Consider the following 20,674-nt stretch of genomic DNA (forward strand, 5'->3'; position numbering starts at 1 on the left):
AAATCAGAAATCTGAAACACTTCTATTCCCAAGCGTTTTGGATAAGGGATTCTCAACCTGTAGTGAATGAGGGAAGAAATTAAATGAACATTCAGTGATGAGCATCTACTATGTACCAAATATATATAATACATTAAATCATTTCATCTTCACATCAGCTCTTTCTGTGAAACAGACATTATAAGCACCTTACAAATGAGAAAACTGAAGCAAAGAGATTAGGCAGTGGTGGCAATGTGTGACTAGTTGCAAGGGCTTTAGTATCAGGCACCCTGGCTTTATATCTGGGCTCACCTCTTACTATTAAGCTGTGAACAAATTAATTTAACCTCTCCTAAGACTGTTAATCATCACCTGTAAATGACAGTATTAATAATATTTGCCTCAGAGGGTCACTGTGAGGATTGTATGTGTCATGGAAAAAGCACTTAGTGTTATGCCTGGCACAAGCAAGTACTCAAAAGTTAGCTATTTACCATTGTCTAAGATCACATAGCAAGTAAGTGGCAGACAGGATTCTACACTTTCCTAATTCTAAGCTGAACTTCTGCACTATCCATGGTTACTTCTTTAGGCTCTGAGATCCTAGAAGTAGAGAACGGAGCTCAGGGATGGGGACAGATAACACTGATGGTGTACTGAGAATCAGAGAGCAGTAAGGCAGGGAGCTGGTATGCCTAACCTTACTTTGAGAATAGCATTCAGAACCGTTAAGACAAAAGACAAACTACACTTTTAAACTCAATCTTGATTTAAGAGAAAAGCTATGAACTATTAGCTGACTAGAACATTTATCAATGTGGAAGGAACAAGTTGCCAGTAAAGCTACTTACTTTACCTAATATACAGCACAGATATCTCGTATCTGATATTTTTGAGCTTCTAGAGATATTTTGGTCCTCTTACTTTTTTAGATATCCTGAAATGAGTTTTGTCTCCTATATTACTTCGAAATCAAGTAGAAAAGATTCTGATAGGTAGCAAAATATCACTATCAATCTTGGCATTTTTCAAGTTGTTTTTATGAGAAAAAGCTATGTAATTTTTCTATTAGCAAGGTAAACAAGGTAAGGTAAGCAGCTTAATGTATTTCACAACAGTATTAACTTCTTTCTCCTTGTTCTTATTTATGAATTACCTTGCTAATAGAAAAATTACCTTGCTTTTTCTTCTTATAAAAACAACTTTAAACGTCAATCACTTCTAATCCAAAAATGAAAACAGCATAGAGCTCCCTCTAGCGTCATATTAGTGAAACATAGGGCCATTTAATTCTCATAAGATTTACAGGTTTTTTATTCAATACATTAATAAATGAAGTCCTTACTTGGTGTTAGATAATATTTATTCTCTTACCAGACATCATAGTCCTCATTATATGGTATCTTCTAATGTGAGTAACCACTACTTTTGAATATATATTATACACAAATCAAGAGGGCACAGTGTAAACAGCTCTCTAAACAAAGTCCTACTATCCAAGTCAGTTCATTTATTATATGCATGAAGCTAATCAAATGCTAATAAACAGCTTAATGTATCTGACAACTGTATTAACTTTTTTTTCTTTGTTCTCCTTATTTACGAATTTGAAAAAATGGTAATGCAGGGTAATTTGATTCCAACAAAAATGGCCAGAATGTTTGGCTGGTGACTTTCTGAGAGATTTAAGAGGTACTCATATATTCTAGGACACACAGAGGCAGAATTCCTTGAGATTTTAAATGTAATACTGGTTGACTGTGAATACAAGACTAACATCTTTAATATGCTAAAAAAAAAAAAAAAAAAAAGCGAAGTTACTTTTCCTGTCCTATATATTGTCAATAGGTATTCCATGAAAAAAAGGATTCCCTGGTCAAGTAAGATTAGGATATGCCAGGTTAAACCAAACTCATCTACTTTCTTTACTGGCGGACCTTTCAGAATCTTTAGAATACTAATATGCACTTTAAATCTCCAGTACAGGATAGCATGTATCTTTTCCCAAATTTACTTGACTATGTATTCCTTTTTTCTGCAAGAGTATCTAATGACATTTAAGGAGGCTAATGTTCAATACAACAGTTTGGGAAATAATCTAATCCAAAGTTGCATCAATTACTCTGTTCTAATCACAAATCTCCACCCATTGACTCAATGCATCAAATGAACCTCTTTCCTGCATTCTTAGTGTCCTTTCCATTTGGTAGCCATTGGCTTTTTTGAGATTTCAGTGCTATAGAATCTCAAATGTCCTGTTATTCTCTGGTTTATTGATTTAAAATGCAAGTGGCTTCAGTTTATGTCATCATACAAGGTATGAATATCCTTACACTCCAAACAAATCATTGCACTTGCTAAAATAGGAGATGCTACTTTCACTCTTTCGTATACCTATGTATGGACTCATGGGGATGTACACTGAAGCCTAGCTAGAAGACAAAGTATAATAGTCTAAATTCAGTTTTGGCTAAAAGATCAGACCACAATCATCTCCAGTGAAGGCAAGAGCCTAAAGGATAGCACAATCAGACTCTGGGAAAAAGCTCAGAAATGCATTTGGAATCATACTGGGGGTAATGGTGCCCAGCCCTAATGTAAAGTGAGGAAAAGGGAAGGAGAGAGTAAGGCACAGAAACAATATGGAAATAGGACAGCTTTTTGAATCCTCTAGAATTGAATTCTCCCAGTGCAGCTTTAGTAATTAGCTAGAACCAATTTTATTTATTTATTTATTTTATTTTATTTTATTTTATTTTGTCGATATACATTGTGGCTGATTATTGCTCCCCATCACCAAAACCTCCCTCCCTTCTCCCTCCCCCCCTCCCCCCCAACAATGTCCTTTCTGTTTGCTTGTCGTATCAACTTCAAGTAATTGTGGTTGTTAAATCTTCTTCCCCCCCGCCCCGGTTTTGTGTGTGTGTGTGTGTGTGTGTGTGTGTGTGTGTGTGTGTGTGTGTGTGTGTGTGTGTGTGTGTGTGTGTGTGTGTGTGTGTGTGTGTGTGTGTGTGTGTGTGTGTGTGTGTGTGTGTGTGTGTGTGTGTGTGTGTGTGTGTGTGTGTGTGTGTGTGTGTGAATTTATATATTCATTTTTAGCTCCCACCAATAAGTGAGAACGTGGTATTTCTCTTTCTGTGCCTGACTTGTTTCACTTAATATAATTCTCTCAAGGTCCATCCATGTTGTTGCAAATGGCAGTATTTCATTCGTTTTTATAGCTGAGTAGTATTCCATTGTGTAGATGTACCACATTTTCCGTATCCACTCATCTGATGATGGACATTTGGGCTGGTTCCAACTCTTGGCTATTGTGAAGAGTGCTGCAATGAACATTGGGGAACAGGTATACCTTTGACTTGATGATTTCCATTCCTCTGGGTATATTCCCAACAGTGGGATAGCTGGGTCGTGTGGTAGATCTATCTGCAATCGTTTGAGGAACCTCCATACCATTTTCCATAGAGGCTGCACCATTTTGCAGTCCCACCAACAATGTATGAGAGTTCCTTTTTCTCCGCAACCTCGCCAGCATTTATCGTTCAGAGTCTTTTGGATTTTAGCCATCCTAACTGGGGTTAGATGGTATCTCAGTGTGGTTTTGATTTGCATTTCCCGGATGCTGAGTGATGTTGAGCATTTTTTCATATGTCTGTTGGCCATTTGTATATCTTCCTTAGAGAAATGCCTACTTAGCTCTTTGGCCCATTTTTTAATTGGGTTGCTTGTTTTCTTCTTGTAAAGTTGTTTGAGTTCCTTATATATTCTGGATATTAATCCTTTGTCAGATGTATATTTTGCAAATATTTTCTCCCACTCTGTTGGTTGTCTTTTAACTCTGTTAATTGTTTCTTTTGCTGTGCAGAAGCTTTTTAGTTTGATATAATCCCATTTGTTTATTTTTCCTTTGGTTGCCCGTGCTTTTGGGGTCGTATTCATGAAGTCTGTTCCCAGTCCTATTTCCTGAAGTGTTTCTCCTATGTTTTCTTTAAGAAGTTTTATTGTTTCAGGGTGTATATTTAAATCCTTAATCCATTTTGAGTTGATTTTAGCTAGAACCAATTTAATTCCTAACAAACATAGAACATCCATAGCTAAATGTGAATAATTTAAAAATCTATTTTGAATTATCTACTTTTCATTATGATTCAGGATAATTTAAGAACAGTATGTCTATTTCAGTCAGGGTTCATAATACTCCTTTAAACTGAAGATGGATCTGTTTTCTCAAGTTATTTTGGTACTTTCTCTCTTGAGCTAAATTCCAGAGAAAAGCCCTTTAGAACATAAAGCATTTTTAGGGATACTGATGTTGGAATATTAAATAAGTAAAAAACAATCAAGTAAATCAAGGCCTGTCTCATTTTGTATCATTGAATTTGTAAATTCTCTTGGTAAGGCTGCATATATTCACAAGTCAAAGAGTAATTTAAATTTATAATAGAAATCTATAACCCAACTAAAATAAATCCACTGCTACATAACTAAAATTATGTAATTATTCATTTATTTATAAAATAACAAAAAATTTAAGAATAGATCTGTTTATTGTACTGTGAAAATGGTCTTGGTACATGTGAGAAACATTATATACTTTGAGTACAGCATTTAGAACTGTTAAGACAAAAGACAAACTATAATTTTAAACTCAATCTTGATTTAAGGGAAAGGCTATAAATTATTGGCTGGAATGCATTCAGCATGAACTCAGATTCTATATAACACAAAGCATGAAAGAGTACAAAAGATGCTGGAGTCCAATAAGCCCATACCTAAATTTTATCTGTAAAGCTTCGAGAACTTTTTGTTTAATCTCATATACTAGTTTTCTTCTGAGACAAGTTGATTTTATCTCCAAGACTTAAGGCCATTCCCTGTAAAGAAGAACAAAGATGTTTATAATTATTGAAACTATGTACAACCCATAGGTTATTCCATCTTAACTAAGCCCCCACTCAATGACACCAAATCAACAACAAAATCAAAGATGTACAAAACAGATTCATCAAATCTTTACTGGGTTAAGTACTTTTTAGTGCTAGATTTACAAATAGTCACTGGTTTGTACCTTGCCTTTCAAAAAACTCAAAAAGCCTATTTCACAAATATCCCACAGGAATCAATCTGGTTTTAAGCAAATATTCCAGAATGATAGGTCCAAAAAGTGGGCCATTTTAATAAGGTAAAACTTTTATTTCTGTTCAGAAAATGCTATTTATTATACATATGCATTTAATACCCAAAACATGAGTATGACAGAAGATACTACATACAGAAATAAGAAAGGCATAAATTCTTCCTTCCTTTGTTCAGTTTAGAAATGTTTTCAAAAAAGGAATTGTTACCTGACTCTTTGCACGAATTCTTATGTGGCCAGTAACAGCAGCTTCTGGTCCCTGGTGAATTGGCTTCTCAATGCTGACATTTGCAAGTGCATCTTCTCCAAATATGGAACGAGCATAAAGATTGGCTGCCATAAAGCCACAGTAACCAGAGAGGGCCTGGAAGAAATTTGTGATAAATCCCAAACTTTACTAGAGTATTATCCATAGGCAAAACCAAACAGCATAAGTGAATTATCACTTAAAATAGTACCTCTGCAGTGGCAGTTACATGACTGTTATAGTTTATCAATGCTCACAGAACTAACTATATATGCAAAAAGTATGAATTTTACTGTGTGTATATTATCCCTCAATAAGCCTGACTGTAAAGCAATAGTACTTATTCCAATTTGTATTTATATATTCTCTATTTACACTTGTTTGACTGTCTCCTGTACAAGACCTTAAGCTCCACGAAGGAAGAGATTATTTTTTGTTGGACTCAGTATTTGTTGAATAAACTAATATATGAATTAAAATCTACTTGTTTGGCAGGAGACATTCTTTTATTAACAAGGTAAATATTATACCATTAACAGAAATTTTATAAAGAAAAAAATTCCTGAGAATATTTTTTTATAAAGAAAAATATTTTATAAAGAAAATTATTCGTGAAAAAATATTCCAGCTTCATTTTTCTTTCTTTCTAGTCTTTTTTCACACATAAACATAGCAGAAAGTCATAGTATACCAACAATTCTATATATAGATATATTCTGACCTACCATCAGAGCCCACAGAAGAGTATTTTATGAACATTTTCTAATCCAGTACCACAAATAAATTATTTTGGAAAAAGTCTCTAACTAAAAGAAGATTCAAATGAAAAAACTAATTTGACTATTCAATTAGTTCACTGTACTATGAACAAGTAGGATGGTATATTCCAACAGAAAAAGGTAAGCAGTTTATATATTCTATGGGGTTTACCTAATCCAGAATGACACTGCTTTTCCCAAGCTGAATAATAACAAAAATACACTGTGGGAAAGACAAGAAAGCCAAGAATCTTCTATATTCATACTAATTCAAATTTTACCTTCTCTGGAGTGAGACATTTCATGTTGGTTGACTTTAATATGTGCTGTAAATAGTCATTTAAATCAACCATATTGGTGTTAACCGTCACCTATAGACAGAGAGAAAAGTCAGGAGATCATATATCTTACAATGAAAAAGTATGAATTGCTGGTATTTCATATTAGAACTTCCTTCCAACTATTTAGGGTGGGGAGTAGGCAACAAAAAGGTAAATGACATCTTCCACTAAATCCAACAAACTACAGATTGGTATTAGTACTTTCAGATACAGATAACCTCACAGATGATCAATATAAGCATATAAAATATTTCTAACAAAAATCAAGGCTCAAAGGCCTCAGCAGGCCATGGACTTTGCAAAGCCTCTTTTGGACACTAGAGTCAATGGTAAATTATTATTCATACATAGAAGGGATGGAATATTGTCTATAATGTCTTAATCAATGAGGTTAATCATAGAACTGAAACTCTAATCAATTTACAACAGCAAATTACCAAACTTACTTGCATGATTATCAGTTAAGGGTAATTTGCAAAAACAGATACTAAAAGACTGTTTACTTTTCACATCTGACACTTTTTAGTGGGATAACTTTTATCAGAGAACCTCTCAACACTAGCCAAAAGGAAGAAAGATTAAGAAGTACAAAGAAATCTCCCAAGGACTAACTTTGTTTTCCCATTCAAATTCGGCCCACATCTGACGGAATTCAGCATCAGTGCAAGTTGCAGGCTGGATGTAGTCCATGATGTCAATGTGGATATCACTGAGAACCACACAATTTCTGTCACTCGCTGCTCCAGAGACATCATAAACTGAAATATACAAAATGACGCCCAATCACCAGGGGCAAATTCTAATTTTAAGAGGTTAAATATATCTGAATAATTATGATATTAGCAAATATTTATATAATACTATGTACTAGACTTTATTCTAAGTGCTTTACAAACATCTGTTTAATACTCCTATCAATCCTATCTGATATTATTATTTTTCATCTTACAGATGAGGAAACAAAAGCACATAGAAGTTAGAGAAGTTTCTGAAGGGCACACAACTGATAAATGGTGGGGCCAGGATTCAAACTCAGGCACATTTTGTACTTACATAGTGCGTAGTGTATCTGCTACATAGCCAGACACTGCAGCAGACACACAATTAGTACAGTGTTCCCACAGTAGGTGCTTACCTATTATTTTTGAATGAATATTGCTGAACCATAGTACTTAATACAAGATTATTTGCTTCTATGACTGACTCTTCCACAGTAGAAAGTTATTATCTGATTGAAGACTACATTTCCTCTTTCTAGCCTCTTCTTTTTCTTTCCTTGTCTTCTACTTTCAGAGAAAACTGAGCTCCTTTAATCTTTAGCCCTACATCTAAAAATAAATTTCTCTTTTGAATCCACTCTCACCTCCTTCCCTTTCATATTAGAGAAGGGCTGCCTTTTCTCTTCAAAATTAATGCTTCCTGCCATCTGCAATCCCTGCTTTGGTCCAGGATCTCACTCCATCAATCACTATGTCTTTCACTTTTATGTGTTTACCTTCCTATTCTCTACCAATGTTCTTCCCTTACAGTTTATAAATATAATCAAGGCTCTCTTATCTTAAAAAAAAAAAAAAAAAAAAAAAAGCGATCCTACCTCATCCCTGCCTTCTCTTCTGGCTACTGCCCTCACTTTTGATCCCTATCAAAGCTGAGATCCTGCACTCAGAATAGCCTACACTCACTGTCTATTTATTAATCTAATCTAACTATTTACTAATGTCTTTTTATTTAGTCTTCAACCCACCACCACTGCCCAAGACATGACACGAAATGTTTTAAGATCACTGACTGCCAAACCCAAAAAGACCGATCTTTCAGACTTCAAGTTCCTTGGTTTTTTGCAGCTTCAGATAATTTTTGATGATTTTCCCTTATTTCTCTAACCACACTTCAGATTCTTGGGTAGGCTCCTCCTCCTCTGACCAAGCTTCTAATATATTGTTGTTCTCTTGGATTCTGTTTTCCAATCTCTCCCTCTTTTCACTCAGTGCCCTTTCTGGGTGTTTCTTCTATTCTTTTGGCTTTCAAACAAATATTTATCTCTAGCTTAGACCTCTTGTTCAAATTCCATACAATAAATAAATAAATAAATGGGTGGGTGGAGGGCACTGGCTGCTTAGCTCAGTTGGTTAGAGTGCAGCTTTATAACACCAAAGTCATGGGTCAGATCTCCATACCTGCCAGCTGCCAAAAAAAAATAAAAGTTCCATACTCATATCAACTACTTTTGAATATCTTTGGACACTTTAATACTCAACCTGCTCAAGATTTAACTTATTATCTGTCTCTCTCAAATGTGTTTTTCTCTCCTGTATTTCCTATTTTGATGACTGATATAGCAGCCCAGTTAACCCAGTCCAGAAATCCAAGGGTTAGTCTAGCCACTTCCTCTTCAGTCAGTAACCATCTCCTTAACATCTATTATGTTCAGCCCTTCTTTCCATTCCAACCACTATTACATTGGTTCAAGCCCTCTGTCATCTCTCACTTGGGCTTCTGCAATAGTCTAATAGTTAATTTTCCTGCCTCTTCCAACCAATCTTATATAGTGCTACTGCAGAAATATTTGATCATTTAACTTACTCATTCACAATTCCTCAATGCCTCCCCTTTCCACAGATAATGTCTGAAATCCTTAACACAGCAAGTAAAACACGGCTCCCACTCATTTTTTTTCCTACCACCACTCTCTAGCCCACTCTAAACCCCAGGTATATCAAACTACTTACATTTGTTCCAATTGCATCCTTGTCTATCTGTACAACACTTATTGATCTTTTAAAACCCTACTCAAGCATTAGCTCCTCCCTGAAGCCTTTCCTAACCTTTTCCCCCAAACTACCTCCACTCTGAAAACTGACCAAATCCCTTCACAGACTCCCACCTTATGTAACACAGGTTTCTTTCATAGCACTTACCATACGTAATGCGCATATCTATTTTACATATCTGTTTTCCTTTACTCGACTACAAGCTATCTGAAGACAGATGTTTTGTTCCTCACCATGGTAGCCCCATCCCCATGACAGAAATTGCTACAAAATATGCTTACTGACTGAATGCTTCTGTACAAACTAATCCCTAGGTCTGAAATAGTGTGCCTGGCAACAAATGCCTATATGAAGTTTTAGACTCAGTTCAAATATTATCCTTTGATAACATACCCTCTTCCTTTATAAAGCCTTCCACACTATTAGCATTTTCTTCCTCTATGATCACAAAGCCCATAATATATAAACAAGCTCTTTTAATGTTGTATTATAATTATATATTTCCTTATCTATCTCCTCCTTTTGCCAACAGTTTCTTAAGGACAGTAACCCATCTGGTTCATTTTTGTACATCCAGGATATATTGCAATGCTTGAAAACATAGAAAGTGACCCATAAATGATGAATAAATGGGTTAAGGTCCTGTCCTTAAGCAATGTCCACAGCTACTCACTATAAAATTTCTTTAATAAAATTTTTCAAACATCACATGCCATAAAATAGTACCTTACCTATATTACCAAAAATTATTCCATTCTCTGTTGATGCTACTTTGACATTTGCTTTAATATTTGCAAAATCATGAGGAGCAAGAGTCAAAGGGGATGGCTTTTCCACAAGTTTCAGATCCCCTGAAAAAAGAGTGGTTAAAAATAAATATATTAACCATAAAACCTTAAAATGTATGCAGCCTTCTAGTGTCTAGCAAATAAGGAACAGACAAGAATACGATTCAAATATGAAGACAAAATAATCAGTTAATATCATTATTCATATCAACAGGCAAATTTTCTTTTCAAAGGTAATAAGCGTCTCAGAATAATTCCATATTTTACTCATGTGGGGTGGGTGTTGAGCATAACATTTTATTTCAGTGAATAAATACAAACTCCTCAAAAAGATTAGGTCTTAAACTTTACACTCCATTACAAAGGAAGAATAACCTGCAAAAAGACTTGTAAATTCTTAGAGACATAGTTTTTACATAGGCATCAAGCTATGCTGAAGGAGACATTGCAAAAGTATGTTTTCTCTTGATATCGTAATGTCTCTTAACTCTTGCAAAAGCCATATGGAATTTGCTGAGACCACTGCACTGTTCCTATATAAGATTTACATTTTCCAACTTCAAAATCAAATGTAGAAGATGTCAGAGAGAGACTGACTCATGTCTTTCTTAAGAAGAAAAAAAGATATGTTGCTAAATGTGATAATTATGCACTACTTTTGCCATAGGTGGTATGTGGTAACAGTAATGGATTCAGAAAATACTTAGTACTGTACTAAGGCCATTAAAAATTTAATTAAGTGAGCTACTTGGTAAATCTGTAACTTAAACAGCAGTTATTATACCTAAAAAACCTGACATTTGCTAGACCAAGCTCATTGAATGAACCCATCTAAATGTGCCAAAAGCATAGAACGTCAGTATGGAAGAGGTTCAGAAAACTGGAGTTGAAGTCATCTAAATGTTAAATGTAAAACTAAGCCTTGATTCAAAATGCTACAAAGGGTTCAGGAGAATTCTTATACTGAAACCTCTGTACTTTCCTTCATAATCTGCCATAAAAATCTACTATGTAACAACATCTTTTCTTTATGGTAAATTTCCTCACCTAAAGTAGCTAACTCTAATGTGCAGTTCTGCAAAGTATCACTGGTTTGGTTCACAACAAGTACATCCAGGACGATATCATACTGATTGACATGAACATAAGCTTCTGCATATACAGGATCTGAGAAACCTGTCAACTGGGTGACCTATCAAAACAAAAATAAAGACATAATTAAATGACTATTTAACCAAACATATCCTAGCCAAACGATTAAGTCTGGTAGGTAATTAATAAACATGTTTAGATTAGAAAAGTCATTTTGAGATAGGTATAATAAAATTGTTTTGTAATGCAGAAATAAAATGGAAATGAGGACATTAGAAATAACAAGTCTTAGAGCTTAAAAAAAGTTATTCAAATATTGTAGAATTTTAAATTCTAACTTAAAAGATGATATCCAGGCATCTATTGGTTTTTAAACTAGTAACTCAGTATAAGGCATGTTTTATATATTGATGTTAAGTCTTAGTAGTTCAGTAGTAGAAAGATGAATATATTTAGCAAATACATTAAACATTATCACAATTTAGCAACTGAGGACATTTGGATACATTTTCAGTTAAATCTGTCAGTAAGTATCTAAATACAGTTTGTTCTCTGAAACTCAGGAACCAAATACAATTCAGTTAATGTGGTAGAACCTGCTACCCAAGCTCAAATACTAAAGATTATATAACAAGAAATGCTTGTAATGCCACAAGGACAAAATTTTGTGCTCCGCACAAAAAAATTTATGAAAGTATAGCACTTCCAAAGTACACCACTTCAAAAATGTAATACTGTGACACCAAGGTCCAGGGTACAATCCCTGTACTGGCCAGCTGCCAAAAATGAATACATAAATAAGTAAAAATTATTTTTTTAAAAAGAGGAATATTGTCACCAAAAGCGCAGGCAACAAAAGAAAAATTAAAAATTAAACTAAAAACTTTACACATCAAAGAATACTATCAATGGAGTGATAAGGCAACCTACAGAATGGGAGAAAATATTCACAAATCATGTACCTGATAAGGGGTTAATACTTAGAATATATAAAGAACTCCTAAAATTCAAACAAAAAACCCCAAAGAACCCAATTAAAAAACGGGTAAAGGACTTTAATAGACACCTCTCTAAAGAAGATATACAAATGGACAATAAGCACTTGAAAGGATATTTAACATCACTAATCATTAGGGAAATGCTAATCAAAACCACAATGAGATACCCTGCCACATCCATTAGGATGACTACTATCAAAAAACAAAAAACAAAATGTACAAACAAAACTCAGAAAATAACAAGTATTCACAAGGATATAGAGAAATTGGAACCCTTGTGCACTGCTGGTGGGAACGTAAAATAGTGTAGCTGCTACGGAAAATAGTATTGAGGTACCTCAACAAAATTAAAAGTAGAATTACCATATGATCCAGCAATTCCACTTCTGGGTATATTTTCAAAAGAACTGAAAGCAGGGGCTCAAAAAGATATTTGTGCATCCTTGTTCACAACAGCATTATCAAAATAGCCAAAAGGTGGAAATAATACAAATATCCATGGAAGGATGAATGGATAAACAAAATGTGGTATATACTCACAATGAAATATTAGTCAGCTTTAAAAAGGAAGAAAATTCTGACACATGCTACAACATGGATGAAACGAAGACATCACACTAAGTGAAATAAGCCAGTCACAAAAGGACAAATACTGTATGATTCCACTTATATGAGGTTCTTAGAGTAATCGAAATCATAGAGACAAAGTAAAATGGTGATTGCCAGGGGCTGGGGGGAAGTGAGAATGGGGAGGTATTGTTTAGTGGATACAGAGTTTCAGTTTTACAAGATGAAAAAAGTATGGAAATGGTTGCACAATAATGTGAATTTAATTAATGCCATAGAACTGTACACTTAAAAATGGTAAATTTTATGTTATGTAATTTTTAGTACAATTCAAAATATAAATTTAAAAAATTTATAAATATAATATTGTTGATATCAATTCGCAATTTTAAGGGAGGGAAAGTGTTTTAAGTACAGTAGTTCCAATTCTGTTACTGACTTTATTTTGAATAAAATCAATTTAAGACTGTTCACTCATCTAATAGATGAGAGATTAAACTAGATCACTGATTCTTAAGTTTATATACTTAAAAGAGTAGAATTGTTTTCCTAATAAAATCCTATATGGAACTCAATATATTAAGAATATAAAAGTGAAGTTGTTTCTGCCCTGCAGAAACTTTTAAAAAAAGTAAGGTTGCTGTTTAAAGTAACAGGGAACAGATGCTGAGGTCAAGGTTTAGGGGAAGAGGCCTGAGCCCTACCTGTTCACTTTCCTTTAAAAACCATAGTTGACCTCTAAGGATTCTCCCAGCTCTATTTAATAGTCTATGATTCCATACACAACTGGATCAAGTTATATAATCACATAATAGATTTACAGTACTATCTTATGCAGTGAAGTACTTTATCAGCTTCTAAGTTTCAATAGAGGTTTAATGAACCTATCAATCGCAGTGCCTTCACAAAAACTGATGCTGTGTAATAGTTATTTTTATTTTAAAAAACAGCAGATCCAGCAACTTCTTGATTACTAGTTTCTTAAGTAGCCAATTTAAATAACTTATGGTGTATTTGACATTTTTGTTACCTTATTAAGTTTAGATGCTAGGGGATCTGCTGCCTCTTTCCTCTGTGTGTTACCCATTGCTGCCAGCAAACTCAGCTGAAACTGATCTTCCTTGCAGTTCATTTCATTCTTAGCAGTTAGTTGCATGAAAGAAATTGGGTCATCAGGCTGTACTGTCACATTCCTCTTTTCAGATTCTTTCTGTGTTGAGAAAACAATACACACGTCTCTCTTTAATTTGGGAAGAATGGTAGCTTTTTATAGGCTTTTAATAGGGACAGCCCTCACATATAATGACTGAAAATCAACAAAATAAAAAAACAAAAACAAAAAAGTACTTTTATGGCCTTATCATGTAAACCTTACCTTTTGGGATAATTTCTCTTCTTCGAGTTTAGCAGATAACATGTGAGAAAGGGACTGTCTGCATTCCTTATTGAAAATGTCATTCATTAAAGGTGAACATTCAGATAAGACCTTGAGGCACAGGGAAATTCGATCAACATCATCATCAGTAATTGGCTTCTTAGGAAGAGACGATTTTCCCAAATGCAGGATAGTAGCCATGAGCAACATAGCCTCAGCAACAAAAGACTAGAAAAGTAAAGAAATGGGTTATTTATCATGTTATGATTCGCCAATTGCAATAACATCACTTTATTATAACTCACAATACAAGAAAGAAATAAACTTAACTTTTTACTTCATCTGAGTAAGATTTCAAATCCTTTAGATTTTATCTCCATTAACACCTTTTTTGCACCCTTCTCCTTCCTTTCTATTCTGCCACCCTAAGACTTCCTTAACCCTCAAACAAAAAACAGCAATGGCTTTTTAACTGTTTTCCCTTGCTCCAGTCTTTCCCTCTAACCCTCTCACAGGCTGATGCTATCTTTTTAAATCTCAACTACAGAAAAGTTAAAGAACAATACACTTTACCATATTTACTTTTGCCATATTTACTTTATTTTCCTAAACATTCATTTTTTTGGCTGAACATATGAAAGTAAGATTTTTCACCTCAAAAATACTTCAGCATTCATCTCCTAAGAATCAGGACAGTGTCCTATAAAACCATAAGATTTTCTCACTGGAGAAATTTAACAATTCCAGAATATATCTACTATACTCTGAATTCAAATAAATCTTCCTAAATCATCTCAAAATGTGTTTATTTTATTTTTTAAATTCAGGATCAGCTTCATGCATTTTACTTGGCTACTATACTCTTTAGTCCCTTTTAATCTAGACTAGTTCTCTGCCTTTTTGTTGTTTGTTTTTAATCACAGAGACTTTTTAAAAGAACCCAGTTGTTCTTTTAAAAAGAACAACTTTTTAAAAAACAGTTGTCCCACACTTGTGGCTAGAATACTAGATAGGTTATGTTTTTTATTTCTGCATCAGGAGGCATATAATATTGGGATGTCTAATTATTGCTGATGCTAAGTGTGATCTGCTGCTATCTTTATTTTTATACTGCACCAGTCATTTCACTCTCCAAGCAAATACCTCAATGATTTCTCTCAGCCTTCATACTGAAGTCCATATTACTTAGTCCACTATTCAAAGTCTTCCACAAATGAATTCCAACTTACTTTTTTAGTTTTCTGTGGCATTATTCTGACACATATGCTCTATGCCCTTGGCAAATTGTCTTTGGCTAACTACTGAGCTGCACACATGCATGAAAAACTACCAAAGGCCTGGGGAAGAACCAGCAGGAGAGTAAGTGTAATAATTCTCTGAGATTGGATGCTGTCTCCAGGAGTGGAAAGAGGAGGGGACAGAAAAAAATATCTTAAGAAATAATGATTGAAAATTTCTCAGATTGATGGAAACTATAAACCCACAAACCCAAGAAGCTCAGTGAATCACAACAAAGGAAACATGAAGAAAACCACAGAAGGCATATCCTAATCAAACTGCTGAAACCCAGTAATAAGGAGAAAATCTAAAACCAGCCAGAGGAAAAAAAGGACACATTCCTCGCAGAGGCATAAAAATGGCAGTAAACTTCTCATCAGAAAGCCAGAAGACAATGGAGCTATATCTTTACAATACTGAAAGAAAAAAATTGTCAACTTAGAATTCTATACCACAAAGATATCTTTAAAAAGTGCAGGAGACTGTACTGGCCAGCCACCAAAAAAAAAAAAAAAAAAAAAGCAGGAGAAATAAAGACTTTTTTCCTGACAAAAACCAAGAGAATTCATTTCCAACATATGGGCACTACAAGAAAAGTTAAAGTAAATTCTTTAGGCAAAGGGTATACAACACCAGAGAGAAACTCAGATCTACACAAATGAAGAGTGCTGGAAATGGAAAATGAAGGAGTGCCAGTGAGGTGATAAACAACTAAACTTTCCTTCTCCTTTGTACTAAATGCAGCAAACTTTATTAACTAGATGTTACAAGAAATCTGGCTCTTTTAAACAGATAACAGTAAACACTTCCAACGTACAGAAGTAAAGAAGCCATTGTATGACAGGAAATCAAACTGGACTGAGACAAAAAATGTTGAAGACTTTTAAAGAGCATAATTTAAAGATTACACTGTGACCAGACTTGAATAAATAATGGCCCAGAGAACATTACAAAGTAAATCACTGCTCAAAAACCAAAAGCAATTGATAACAGATAATATACTTTATAAGCTACCTAGCCCTCTAATTATCATTTATGGCTTTTTTTGAGGGAAGCTAAACAAAACAAAACAAAACAAAACCTTTTGAAAATCCTAAAACTAAAATGAAAAATGCCCAGTTATATGAACAGTAAATGAAGGAATCGTGCATCTAATGAACTATTATGTAGTTATTAAGTATTATGATTATAACTAAGAAGGGTTTATAATAACATGAGAAAAATGTTTGTTATAATGTTAAGTGAAACTGCAGTACTGTAAAACACAAATGGTCACTACTAGGGAAAAAAGTATTTCACAGATAAAAGCCAACCTCAACTCTTTCTGGAGTAAGAAAGGATTTCCATTATTGTATCTGCTAATTTAATTTTATCTTTTGATGTTTCTATCTCCACCAAAATATTAATAAGATTTGTACCTGAGTGCTGTAACCATAAGTGATTTTTTTCTCATAGTTTTTATTATATCATTCCTTATTTATTTTAGCAATAGCAAAAAAGAAATGAGCAAAAATAAATAAAAAATATTTACAATTGTACCACGGAAAGATTTTTAGAAATGAAGGCAAAGTAAAGACTTTTAGGCAAATGAAAGTTGAGAGAATTCTTCACCAGAAGACATACATTATAAGAATGATTGAGCTGTTTAGGCAAAAAGAAAACATCAGATGGAAATCTGAACTTACACAAAGAAAGAGCACCATAAATGGTAAATATGTGGGTAAATACACAACTTTTTCTCATTAAAAAAATTCTGTAAAAGATGACTTTATTACAGACCAATGGATAAACAAAATGTGATAAACATATATACACACACACATACATACTAGCAGTCTTCAAAAAGTTCATGGCAAGAATAGTATTACCTTTTAATTCTATTTTTCCATGAACTTTTTGAAGTACCCTCATACAATGGAATATTACTGAGCCTTAAAAAGAAAAGAAATTCTGATATATACTGCAGCTTGGATGAACCCTGAAGACGTTATGCTAAGTGAAACAGAGACACTAAGGACAAACACTCCAATTGTATGATTCCACTTACATGAGGTACCTAGAATAGGCAAATTCATATAGACAGAAAATATAACAGAGGTTACCACGGGGTGGGGAGGAGGAAAAAATGGGAAGCTATTGTTCACTGGGTACAAAATGGTTTGGGATGATAAAAAAGCACTGGAAATGGACGGTGTTGATGGATGCGCATCAATGAGAATATACTTAATGCCACTGAACTATATACTTAAAAATGGTTAAAATGTCAAATTTTACGTTATGTAAATTTTACAATTAAAAAAATGAGGGGGATAAAAAGGCAACCAGGAAGGTACTGTCCTGCTCCTAACTCTTATAGCTGGCTAAGCATGCCTCCTCCCCACCTAGGTCCAGACACTAGAAAAATAAGAAAATATGGTCAAAAAATTATTAAAAAAGAGAGACATAATCGACTATTTAAAACAAACATAACAATGATGAGTCGTAGGGTTTATAACATGACATGTAGAAGAAAAATCTAGGACAATGATAGCACAAAGGATGGGAGTGGGAGTTGGCGGGTAATGCAAGAATACTATTATAAATGAGTGTACAGTCAGAATGGTCAGAAGCTATGGCAAAGGTATGAACTAAAGATAGGAATAATTTAAGAGACATTTTGGGATAAAACAGACAATGACTGACTGAATGAAGATGCTGGAGAGAGAAGAGTATTTCTTGGTTCTTGTCTAATCCTAGCAAATAGAAGTGACTTCATAAATCCTTATATCTCCTCCCCTGGACTAGTTACATAATATTATTATTGTATTACTTTATCAATTTATAATAATATAATACTACTATGTCCATTTCCGTTATTAAACCATAAGCCCTTTCATGATTAGAACTTTAGCATTAACTTTTGAGTCCCTCACTGTTCAATGCATATGCTCAATATTCAATTGCTTGGCAAATGTACAAAAAATGAACTTACATTTTGCTTTTTCTTCTCCTGAACCAATGCTACATAGCGCAATGCAATTTTGGTCAGAGTTGTGGCAAGGGAGGCAGCAACAAAGAAATCTCCATCCAGAAGGAATCCTCTCAGGGGAGGTCTGCAAAGCAATTAAGGAAAATGAAAGCCACCAACTTCTTAAGCAGCATGTAACTTTTGTATAAATGATTCAGATAACCCTACTAAAAACTCTCACTGCCACCCTTCAGTGATAAGGACCTCAATTAACCCCCTCTTTAGCTCTAAGAAAAAAGGAAAAAGAAAAAGAATACATGACTTTAAAACTCATCTTCAAATACTGCAAGAGCCAACTGAATACAGTAAGAGAAAATGTTTAATTAACAATGTATGTTACTGGAGCTAATGAGCTACATTCAAATTCCAGCTCATCCATTTATTTACTGGGTAAGTTACAAACCTCTCTCAGTCTCAAATTCCTCTTCTGTAAAATGGAGGTAATACTCTATCTCAAAGGGCTGTTGTCAAGACTATTAGCACAATGCCTAGCACATAGTAAGTATTCTATAAAATTTCAGACATAATCTTCATCATCTTCACCATAAAAATGAGAGCAAATTAAAGGGGAAAACATCAAAATTTTATTCTATCAATTAGAAATGTAAAACCTTCAAAATATGTTCCAGATGCTAGTGGGCAACCAAACTCAAATTTCATCAAAGTTACCTCCACTTAGCCTTTTCTATGTGAGTAAAGTAATTTTAGTTTAACACAACAGTTATTTCAATGAATACAGATGGAGAGGACAGAGGACTAAAATCATCAATACAATTCCTGGAGGTAGAAACTTACACATCCTCCTTTCAAGTACCTTAAATGACAAAAACTTTCATTTTGGTCACAAAAACAAACTAATAAAAGAGAAGAAATCATTTGACTCTTTTATACGGAAGAGAACAGGGCACAGGTGCCATAAATTACCTGTCTTCCTCTTTCTTGGTGGGCCTAGAACTGCTAAGGGCACTCTGAGTTGCATAAGTACCCATTTCAGTAACCAATTTCTGAACTGGCCCTACAGTTATTTCTTCTTCAGGTTTTAATTCACCAGCTTCTTTCTTTATTTCTGATTCTACAATTGGGATCTAGAAGTCAATTGGAAACATCAACTTAGTAATAGTATCAACAGCAAGCAAAATTATACTTAAATATTCAATCATTTCTCTAAAGAATGTATTCCCCCAATGGGATTTTTGGAACTATGAACTCAGCTTTCAGTTTTCTTTCCTTCCCAGGATAACACAGTAGGAAGAACTGGGAGGCTTTCGAATTGGATGTTTCTAGGTTTGAATTCTTACTCTGCCACTTACTAGTAGTATGGTTCTGCCCAAGTTAATTAAACTACTTTGTGCCTCAGTTTCTTAACCTGCTAAATGGAAACCTTAATTCTTTCCCACAGGTTACTTAAAAGAAAAATGCATAGACAGTATCTAACACAAAGTAGATGCTCACTAAGCCTTATCTCCTCCATCCCTTCTCTTGAAATATTAACCAAAAACAGCACTCATCCTTCTAAAATTAATCTAACTTATTTGTACATAATAACTTCATCAACTACCTTTTTAATTAAATGAGTGGCTACTATGTATTTATTCCTTAATACCAGTCTATCACCTAATTTATGAGTTCTAAGAGTCTTTAATCACTAGCCATGTCAATTCCTTTTTTTTTTTTTTTTACAGATGTCCAGTTAGGTTAAGAAACTTGTATTCAAGGTCCCAGTGCTAATTATTGGCAGAACCAAGACTAGAACCCAGGTCTCCTGACAAGCAGTCCACTGTTCTTTCTATTCTACCATAAGGTCATTTGGATGAGAAAATACTGCCAGTTTTAGTAAAAAAAATATTCTAAAGTAAGCCTTGTTCTAAAGCATTTTTCTTTCAAACACATAGGGTAAAGCAGAATTTTATAAGCCTTTTTCTTTTCTTAAAAACAGAACATTTTGTTCAAACAAGATCTTAACAAGAAAAGTAAATAACATGGAAAAAAGAACAGGTGCTATGGCTCAGCTAGGAAGGTGAAGTGTGGGGGTGGTCCTCTAATTTTCCACAGCCCCTAAGCCTTAATTGCCTGGGTAATTAAAATACATTTTTCGGTGTTCTGTAGCCAGACACCACTAAATAAAAACAAAAACAAATCACCACATAAGTCAGATTTTGGGGGCTGGCCAGTTAGCTCAATTGGTTAGAGTGCAGCCTTGTAACACCAAGGTCAAGGATTGAGATTCCCATATTAGTCAGCAGCCAAAAAACCAAACCAAACCAAAACAAAACAAACTAACAAAAAAAATGTCAGATTTTTCTTGGCCTTTTTCTTTTTTTGGTGGTCCAGTA

The 20,674-nt window shown here is 34.2% G+C and overlaps 1 protein-coding gene across 1 annotated transcript in view; it reads right to left on the reverse strand.

The window, feature by feature from the left end:
- Positions 1–4,528: 4,528 nt before the first annotated feature.
- The window catches only part of COPB1 (COPI coat complex subunit beta 1), a 34,604-nt gene continuing 18,458 nt past the window's right edge, over positions 4,529–20,674 (reverse strand). The window contains exons 13-22 of the mRNA XM_063093254.1: positions 19,266–19,426; positions 18,306–18,426; positions 14,057–14,284; positions 13,712–13,891; positions 11,072–11,216; positions 9,968–10,087; positions 7,078–7,223; positions 6,406–6,495; positions 5,328–5,483; positions 4,529–4,856 (exon numbers count right to left, since the gene is read on the reverse strand). Coding sequence (XP_062949324.1) covers positions 4,797–4,856; positions 5,328–5,483; positions 6,406–6,495; positions 7,078–7,223; positions 9,968–10,087; positions 11,072–11,216; positions 13,712–13,891; positions 14,057–14,284; positions 18,306–18,426; positions 19,266–19,426 — 1,407 coding nt within the window. The 3' untranslated portion in view covers positions 4,529–4,796. The remainder of the gene's footprint in view (positions 4,857–5,327; positions 5,484–6,405; positions 6,496–7,077; positions 7,224–9,967; positions 10,088–11,071; positions 11,217–13,711; positions 13,892–14,056; positions 14,285–18,305; positions 18,427–19,265; positions 19,427–20,674) is intronic.

This window comes from Cynocephalus volans, chromosome 4 (genome assembly GCF_027409185.1).
Source record: "Cynocephalus volans isolate mCynVol1 chromosome 4, mCynVol1.pri, whole genome shotgun sequence".
In the NCBI taxonomy this organism is placed as follows: Eukaryota; Metazoa; Chordata; class Mammalia; order Dermoptera; family Cynocephalidae; genus Cynocephalus; species Cynocephalus volans.